This window comes from Mya arenaria, chromosome 10 (assembly GCF_026914265.1).
Source record: "Mya arenaria isolate MELC-2E11 chromosome 10, ASM2691426v1".
Lineage (NCBI taxonomy): Eukaryota > Metazoa > Mollusca > Bivalvia > Myida > Myidae > Mya > Mya arenaria.
In genome coordinates, this window is record NC_069131.1 from 14651122 (window position 1) to 14660744 (window position 9623).

Genomic DNA, 9623 nt, shown 5'->3' on the forward strand with positions numbered 1-9623 from the left:
TTTCAAAGTCTTTTATTCCATCAGCAATAGATTTATATAATAATTTAGAACATAACATTACAGCATCTCCTTCAGTTTCAACATTTAAATCAAATTTAAGGGAAACATTTAAAGGTCCTGTGGTTCCCAAGTACTTTCTGTTAGGAGAACGTGTATACTCCGTAATGCACGCTCGTATAAGGAACTATTGTAGTAATCTTAACTTCGACCTCTATAATAACCATTTGCTTAAAAGCACTAGATGCCAGTGTGGTTACCCAGTTGAAGATGCAGAGCATTATTTCTTTAGGTGTAATCTTTATACCCATGAACCTATATCCATGTTTCGTGCAACACGTGCGTTTCACCCACTTAGCATTACTTCGTTATTATTTGGAAAACCCTCACTCTACGACGATGAAAATATTGTATTATTCCATTATGTACACTTAATTATAAAACACTCTAAACAGTTTACAGATTAGCCCCTTCATTGACTATAACTGAACCAGGTTGTTTTATTGAACAGTTTACCACATATCACCGGTGTAGCAGTGAGTCAGAATTCTTCTTCTTTTCTTTTTACTTCCTTTATTTACTAACATTTCTTTCACTTATCCATTTCCTTACCTTTTTCTTATTAATAGTTATCGCCAAATACTTATCAAGTGTATGTGCTCATGGGGAAGACGTTAGTAATGTTGTTAGAACTTGTGTCCAACCCATTTGCTTTTTTAATACTGTATATAATTATTGTAAATACCGATCATGTTGAAAGAAAAAAGGCAATAAAATATGTTTAAATCAAACCAAGGAGGGAACGCAAACTCTTGTCCGTCATTTTAAAGAATAATTTAGTTCCTTAATCAGATGGGTATGAGGTAAAATGGGCTATGACTGCTGCGCGGTTAATAACAATGCTATTCATTGATACCGTTTACTATATATTATTGAATGTTGTCCTTGATATCGTAGTATAAAACAATTACGTTTCTCACAACCCTCATTGAAATTATACACTCGCGCTTAACTTGCTTGTGGTGCCATTACATGTTTTACAGTTTAAGTGTACCCCAATAATACTATTTTGTGTGTGAATGTTCATATATTTGACTACTCGGGTATTGACGTTTTAACATTTGAAATCCCAAAATTTATGTTCCAAAGCAAACAACTGAAAAGGGGCGTTAAAAATTCCGTAAGTGGTGCTTCCCGAAACAAGTGCACCTACAAGAATTGACATTTCCACCTTTTGCTATATTTATGACTATAGGTGATTTGGCATCCCATGAAGTGTGTACGAAGAACAAGAAGAACAGTAATTCATAAACTGCATAAACGATCAAACAATACATATTGGTTTTATATTTACATTTTTCTCCAGTAAATAAACATGCATCCCACATGAAACTCCGAAGCCACACGTAATATTCCCAGTTTACCATGGCATCATGTAATTATGGGCGCTGCAGACCTCATACTCCGCTCAATGTTTTGTGCACTACATTCTCGAGACACTTGCTAGGCTGAAATAAATTATGTTCCTCATCAAAATTGCTTTATCCATAAGGCAGAGTTATCCAGGACCGCTTTAACTGGATTAAATATTCACATGACCCTATGTAGTACGTGTGGGTAAGAACCAACCGGTTGGTAAGCCCGAAAAGCAAACAACAACGACGACCTTTGAATTTCTTTTTGTTTTAACATAATATAACTCTATCTATAATTTAAAATTACGGTATTATTTAACAATACCGCCATAATCGATATTCAAATGACTGGCAATTACTTTGGTTATTTTATGACAAATCATAACGTTGCTAACGCATTTTCACGTTGTTCTGTACGAGTAATTTGAAAGTACGTGATGTTTGTGGAAGGGGCCTGGCAGTGTAACGGTTGTGGTCTGACGGCCTAGCAATCTGGCGGTGTTAACTTTGTTGCATGGCGCAAGTTGGAGGCTGATGGCTTAGTGGCCTATAGTCAGCTTTGCTTAGCGAAGCGGGGTACAATTAACATGCTTATAATTTATTGCATTGACCGCAACAACATAATAAGACCTGCATTTAATAATGTAAAAATAATGACTATTGGCGTCTTCTTGCCGAACGTGTTTTGATATATTAATTAGAAATCATTTGCCATTTTGAACTCCAATACATTTGGTACAGAGTTAAATTTGTAACTTCTAAAAAATATTCTAACATTTTTTTTATAAAAATTGATCCGATGGTCTAACGGTTAATATGAGTGAAATTAGCAGCGGCCTGGCGGCCAAGCGATCTTGAAGTACCGTGATAGCCAGTTGATAGGATTGTAAATCGCTTCATTCCAGTTCTTATGTCGATTTTGAGAAACAACCGACTACAGTTTATCTGACATTTTGAATTTCGGTTAGATAATAAGTAGCTTATTTTTCTGACATATCTTTTATAATAATGCAGCATGCCGTTGGTGTTTCAATTATTGAGGTAATCTCACGTTTGCTTATATGAAGTGGTTATGCTCAAACGTCTCTCCTCCAGGGTAAGCAAATGAAATGAACCTTACGATAGACCTCATGCCAAACAGTACTCCCAATGTAAATGCATGTAGCTAAACTGGGAGAAATATTGAATGAGACAAAATGTCTCAAAACTATTTGACGACAGTCGAATAAATTAATGTTACGAAAAAAACATTTTAAATGTTTAATTCATATTCGATACATTTATTTCTATATACATATTCCATCGTTCAAAACATCATCGATAATTCATACCATAGATAATTCCAATCTATTGCTTTCTATGGAAATCACGAAACTACGATGGTGAAAACGCGACATAACGATGATGAAACAGCGACAGTACGATAACGAAAACGGGATAATACGACAGTATGATGATGATAATGCGATAAACTGTCGTGTTTTCACCATCGTACTGTCGCGTTTTCACCATCGTAGTTTCGTGATTGCGCGTTTTCAACATCGTAGTATCGTACTATTGTGTGTTCATTATCGTACTGTCGCGTTTTCGTCATCGCACTGTCGCGTTTTCATCATCGTAGGTTCGTGATTTCGCGTTTTCATCATCGTACTATCGGGTATCGCGTTTTAGATCAACACATTCATAGGCGATGGCCCTAACGGCATTCCGTACATAATCGACATCACATAACTATACGTTTGGCTCTCTACAAAGATCCTAGTTTAGTCGCATTCAGCTTTATGTCTGAAATTCAGTTTACTCGAATAAAGAGTATACTGACAAAACAATGACAGTGAACTTATCATACGCGAACAATTATGAAGCAGTGCACCGATGGCAAAGCGTAGAACAATCTAGTATAATCTAGAATAACGTCAACGTGACCACAAAATAACAAGATCAATGGTCAATATGATATTCAGCAAAGTGGACTATTCAATAAGAACATGCCCTCCCCACCAAGCTTATTTCCACTTCTTCTTTTTGGTACAAGTCCGTACTTACTTCTTTTCACTTTCTACCTTATACATTTGTCATACAACGTCTGGCCTTTCCTTCACATTTTACAAAAGCCCTTACACCGACATAAGCAGATTGAAAAGGTGACATAATCAAGGGACATAATGAACTTAAAGGCTAACTTCTCAATTCTATCGTGATTGATTGTTGTTTGCATTGATCATTTGTCTGTTTCTCGGGTTCGATTGCCAAAGTAAATCCTTTGTTTTTGTTTAATTTTGTTTATCTCGGAAATGTTTTATTAAAATAAATATGGCTTAAACCAACAAGTAAAGAATCATACCAATGGTAGGTTTACAACGTAAATAATACAATGAAAACTACAGGGAGTAGTATTCAAAACGTCCAATATTAGCCCTGTTGAGGGGTACATGATAATAACGACACTGAACGGGAAAAACAAACGGACAAACACCACAAACAGACCACACGCGCATCAAAATAGCTCAATCAAGACTATGTGGTCACTAAAATGGTTTCCCTATCTTTTTGTAAAGTCGTCAAGGTTTTTTTGTTCAAAACACTATCACAATTTGTGTTGGATATACCCAATAAAACAACATTATTACAACGTCAGGTGCGTTTTGAAGGTATAACACACAAGTTAACGCTAAGCAGACGTACTTAATCACTTTTACATCAGTTAAATGCCAATCAAACCTTCTTTTTGCTAGATTTTCCGTGCAGGATAAACGATCACCAGCTGCTCATCTGCAAATGCCACCCACATTGAACCGCGACAAGCAAATATAGGTCGTATAGTAAACGCGACGTAATTTCACACACAAGATGACGTCTTAAATAAGTGTTACTGACAACATAACTGTTGTTACCTGATATAATATGTGTTGTGAATGTAAAGGTCATGTTCATTGTTAGTGTAGCATACTTTCTAAGTTGCCAAATATTTAATAGTATGAATTGGAACCGATTGAATTAAAGACAATAGTATGACCCTTTTTGCTTGTCGCGGCTTTTATTTATCTGATTATATCTAAATTACAAGCCTTTAACATAAAATAATATTTTTATCTTGAGTATCTCTTATACAGTTTCTTGGGTAAACTTTTAAAAGCACATTCAAATTACTGTAATATTGCTAAAGGTAAACCTGAAATGGTTATTCTAAAGCCCCGTTTTAAAAATTACAGTTCAAATCAACATAAAACATTGCGTTGTTGATGAATTAAACCAACGATACAATTCAAAAACCAAACATTGGTCAAAAACTGATTTTCAAAAAAAACAAATTAAAACAAATTATCAATCATAATGTTCAAAAAACACATACGTGAAATTATTGTCGGCCATTGCCGTAGCTGTTTAGTGGATACAATACGAACCACGATTGTGTGCTTGGAAACGACCGATTGATGAGATATATTTAACTGTTCACCCAAAGCCCAGAACAAATGATATCTTAAAATATAAAAATGAATTAACATGTTGATGGTCCAGTTAACGAGATTATAAATCAACCCTTATCAATGGTACCCGATATACTGCTTAATTGTATATCATAAATCCGCACGCAATACCCCAAAATACGTTTGTCTATATTCCACTGCAGTGCAATACGGCCGTATCCTAATCTGTTGACGTCAAGTTATAACACGTGTCAATGTGAATTGTTAAAATAACGTCAGAAAACAAACAAGGGCGCCATTTTAACAGCATTTATAATTAAATCATGTGCCTTTCAAATAACTAAAACCATTAATGTATCAAATATTACAGTTACCAGTAGTGCGATTTGTTCTAAAATGTTGTAATCGAGTCTCGTGGACCACATTAACACGCGGTTCTTATTACTCTTTGTATCGTTTTGCTTCGTCTCTCTAAACAATGCAGCATTTTTAGCTTCTATGAGGACTGAGAATAATTTGAGAAAATATGGTATTTATTCAGTAACCTATAGAGGCACGTAAATTTATTTAGCGATTAGTTTCTCATTCACAAACATTCAGCTAACCCGTCAACGAACAGTAACACCCACTAAATGCAAGTTAGAGAATGACTGGAATACTTCAGCTGTTATTACTGGTCAGCATGACCGTGGCTTCTGAGCCATCGTGTCCAGCGTGCTCCAAATACGATTACGAGGAAAAGGTTCTCGAGAGAATGATTCGCATGGAGTTCGCTTTTAAGAAAGTGTTAAAGGAAAACAAGGCTATAAGCAAAACTGTTGAGCACGACCTAACGCGTATCAAGGAAGAAAACGAACGATTGCACGCGACCGTTGATGCCCTAAAGGATCATAAGGAGATAGCGGAACGTAAACTGGTTTCGCTCATGGAGGAAGTTGAGAGAAACCAGTCCAGCACACTGGAGAAGATAGTTTCCGATTCTAACACTACGTTAGAACAAACTATTGTCGCCTTCAATGATATAAAAGGTAAGTTCAGGTTTTAGCGTTTAAGCATTTAAAAAAAGGAATTGGTATGCCTATGTATAAACTACAAAGTTCTCATGAATACTCATAAAAGTTATTCCGCGTTGATACATTATAGGCCTATACAAAATATTAAGGCCGTAAATCACACTTTGAACGTTTTATATAAATTCCATCATACAATGGCGAACATACACAACACAATTTAGATAAGGAAAGTCCCAATAAACTCGCTCAGGTTTGACGTACGATTGATATAAAATCGGACTATCACTCAAGGCCCCGGTTTGTTTTTGTTTACATTGAAAAACATTCCAATGCATCCTCCGCTCTATGACATAAGTGTCACGTGATCGTTCAAAATATATATCGAATGGAATTCCGTAAACACTCAGTTGCATTATTGCATTTCTTTCAATACTTTCCAAGTACTAAAATGGATTGTTTCTTTACCAATGAGCATAGTATAAAGGGGCCCGCATTAGTTTGAACAGTGTTAATATTCTTACATTTATGATACGTTCTTAACAAAAAATTTCTAAAACCGTATATAGGTTGTCAGGGTTTTCTAAATATGAGAAGATATTAATCAACGCAGATGAAGTAATTCAAACGTAAGGTGTTGAGCAAAAATGGGACAGGAATCTATTTTTCCGGATTAGGCTAATGTAATGACGGTATGGTTGCTATCTTATTGCAAATTCTGGAATTACCGATTCAAATATGTCCGTTTTTTGTCAGAAACCACGTAGTAATTGCCAACGTTAAGGATATAATGTTTATTTTCTATTTCCACGATGACACAATCATGAGTTACTATCAAAACCATACATAACATAGTATTTGACAATTCCAAAATGGTATCTAGAAACAAAATATTTGATTCGAAAGATTCCTTGTATCTTTAAACTTACACCCTTGAACATCAAGAACAATTCTTGTATCCATGATTATACAAACCGGCTGGTGTGCCCCGGTCCAAAATAGAGATATGTGTGTGTAATAAGGCCCAAAGACCTTCGCTTTGTGTTCTCAATGTATCAGCGTTTTATAAACAAAATGGCATTGGTATGTATCAGTATTTACCATTTCTAACTATTTAACAGTAAGACATAACGTTTTCTTTCAAGATTAAAGCATGGTATTCTTTAAAGAAAACCTACAGTTTGTTTTTTATGAAACCTCATTGTTTACGTTTACAAATCATTTCAAAAAAGAAACCCTGTTTACAATAATTGCCTGTCTTCAATTCAGATACGATGTTTTGTGCATTATCTTTTAGAATTGAGGTTAAAAGACACGATTCTACACTAAATCATACTTTGATGCAGCATTGACAGATATATCTCCAATACGCTTCCATTGTTTCATCTTAAATTGAGTAAAAGCACAGATGGGGTTGGGGGTGGCAGCTCTTCCCTTCAGGAAATTATTGCATAATCGAAATGTACATTGTTAGCTGCACATATTATACATTACATATTAAAGTATTGTGGATACATACGAACCAATAACTTGTACAATATGAGCGATCGAGTGAGATTTCTTCGCTTTAACATGACTTGTTAATTCCGTGTAAATTATAAACAAAGTGGCTGTAACAATAAAAAAAAACATCATCAAAAGATAATATTAAAGATCGAATTCATTGATAATTTAAAAAAATGACCGGAAATGAAAATCCGTTTTGCCAAAAATTGTAGCAACGTTATTGAAAATTGAATTGTAGAGAAATATTTATATTCAAATGAGTATATCGCATTCGCTGTTTAGTGCTTCCTTTAATATGAACTGGTTTTATATATCTTATGTACAAAATGAAAAAGACAAAATTGGAGTTATCAAACTCAGGTTTTTAATCTTCTTCGCTTACTTGTATCAGTTGACAAATAATCTAGCGTTTGTATTATTTCGTTACAATAATGCAAAATTTACAATAATACTACCCACTCATACAAAAACTATAATTAATATCTATAGATATATAACAAATCATTTTTCAGACCAAATCGCTACTCCACTGGTGTACTTCCACGCCCGCTCTCCACAAACCAGTAGCCTGTCAACAGATGAGGTGATCGTGTACAAGACAGTGGAGACCAACCAGGGAAACGGCTACATCGCCACCACGGGCAAGTTTACCGCTCCAGTACCGGGACTCTACATGTTCTTCATGCACACATGTACGCGGCCAAATACATATGGTTATCTCCAGATATTAAAGGAAGGATCAGTCCTCATTGCAATTAAACAGTACAACACGTAATACCTGTTCAAGTAGTCAGGCGTTTGTACAGCTTTATGCCGGGGAAAATGTCTGGGTACAATGCTCCAGTGGGGGCTCGAACAGACAACTGATTGATAATTCTTACCGTTGGACCAGATTTGGTGGTGCTCTCATTTACAACTGACGTGCTTATGTGAGTTTTCATAAGATAGCCAACAGGCAGAAAACATACAATGCAATTCGAATTAAATTTTGCAATGATTATTTGTCACTTTAAACATAAAATATGACTATTACGTGCATTAGTTTGTTTCCATTTACTGTTAGTTAAACATTGCTAGATATCGTATGTGTACAACGCCTGTATGCTATGTCAAATTTACAGATTTAAGATCACATATTTTAAATTGATTTTTTTTGTACTCTAACTAAGAAATCTGTATGCGCATGTTTTTGCCTACTCAAGACAAAACTTGATTTCTTATTTAATCAGTAATGCATGTATCGTTTACCATCAATCCGTCGTTTCGAATCCTTTTCCCAGATAAAACCAATATCAGTTGTATTATGATTTTGTGAATATATATTTTGTAACACGTATCGTACATACTTTTAAAGATGCACTCTTACTCTCAAATAAGATTTACCACAATTAATACATAAGCTTTGATATATCCAAAAGGCTGAATAAATGTCGAGAACAATGGTTCTTATGAAGTATACTGAATTGAATTTGAAATAAAGGTGCAGGCAACATCCTTTTGAGACCAAAGTAGATCACAGTTAAAGTGACACTCTTACTAAAAATCAATACATACACATACTTTTTGAGCGATACACCCTCAACTAGTTACTAAATAATGCATTTATATGAAGTATAATTTACTGATAAAAATATCATAACTGTGTATTTAATAGCTAAAAACGCAAAACTATTAAATAATGATGAATGCTAGAAGATTAACTGCGATTAACTATGGTCTCTTAAGGCAGCAATACTGTGTTTTCAGCACATTTCTTTTAAATTAAACTCGGTATCCTTCATACGATTGTTTTCGACATTTTATCATCCTTTTTTGGTATATTAAAACAATTGTATTAAATGTGTTTAGTAATATTTGGGAGTAAGAGTGCATCTTAAATATTTTAACACTCACCAATCATTTGATATTGTTACGTGCTCGCGTGTATCTATTGATTTTGAATAAGAGTGTCACTTTAAGTCAGTGTTATATATAGAAGTCGTATCGTACCTTTGGTTTGAAACTTTAAATTGTATATCCTTATGGCTTAACAAAAATAAACCAAACATTCTCGAGATATGTCACGATTTGTTTATAAAATCAATATACCTTGACAAGGAAATGCCTATATCATAATTGACTTTACCTAAATATCAAAAAATCTTATAAGTGAAACTCTAGGTCAAATATCGTTGTAATATTTAGAAATAATAAATAAAGTGCAACATTTTATGTTATTTTCAGACCACTGATTCAGCGGTACGTGTCAGTATATTTGTATTGTTTTA

General features: G+C 34.5%; 1 protein-coding gene across 1 annotated transcript; it reads left to right on the forward strand.

Moving 5' to 3' along the window:
• Positions 1-5460: 5460 nt before the first annotated feature.
• On the forward strand, positions 5461-8131 carry LOC128204353 (uncharacterized). The gene is made up of 2 exons (XM_052905769.1): positions 5461-5868; positions 7869-8131. Exons 1-2 carry the CDS (start codon positions 5487-5489, stop codon positions 8129-8131), a joined length of 645 nt encoding a protein of 214 aa, XP_052761729.1. The 5' UTR covers positions 5461-5486.
• The last annotated feature ends 1492 nt before the right edge of the window (positions 8132-9623 follow it).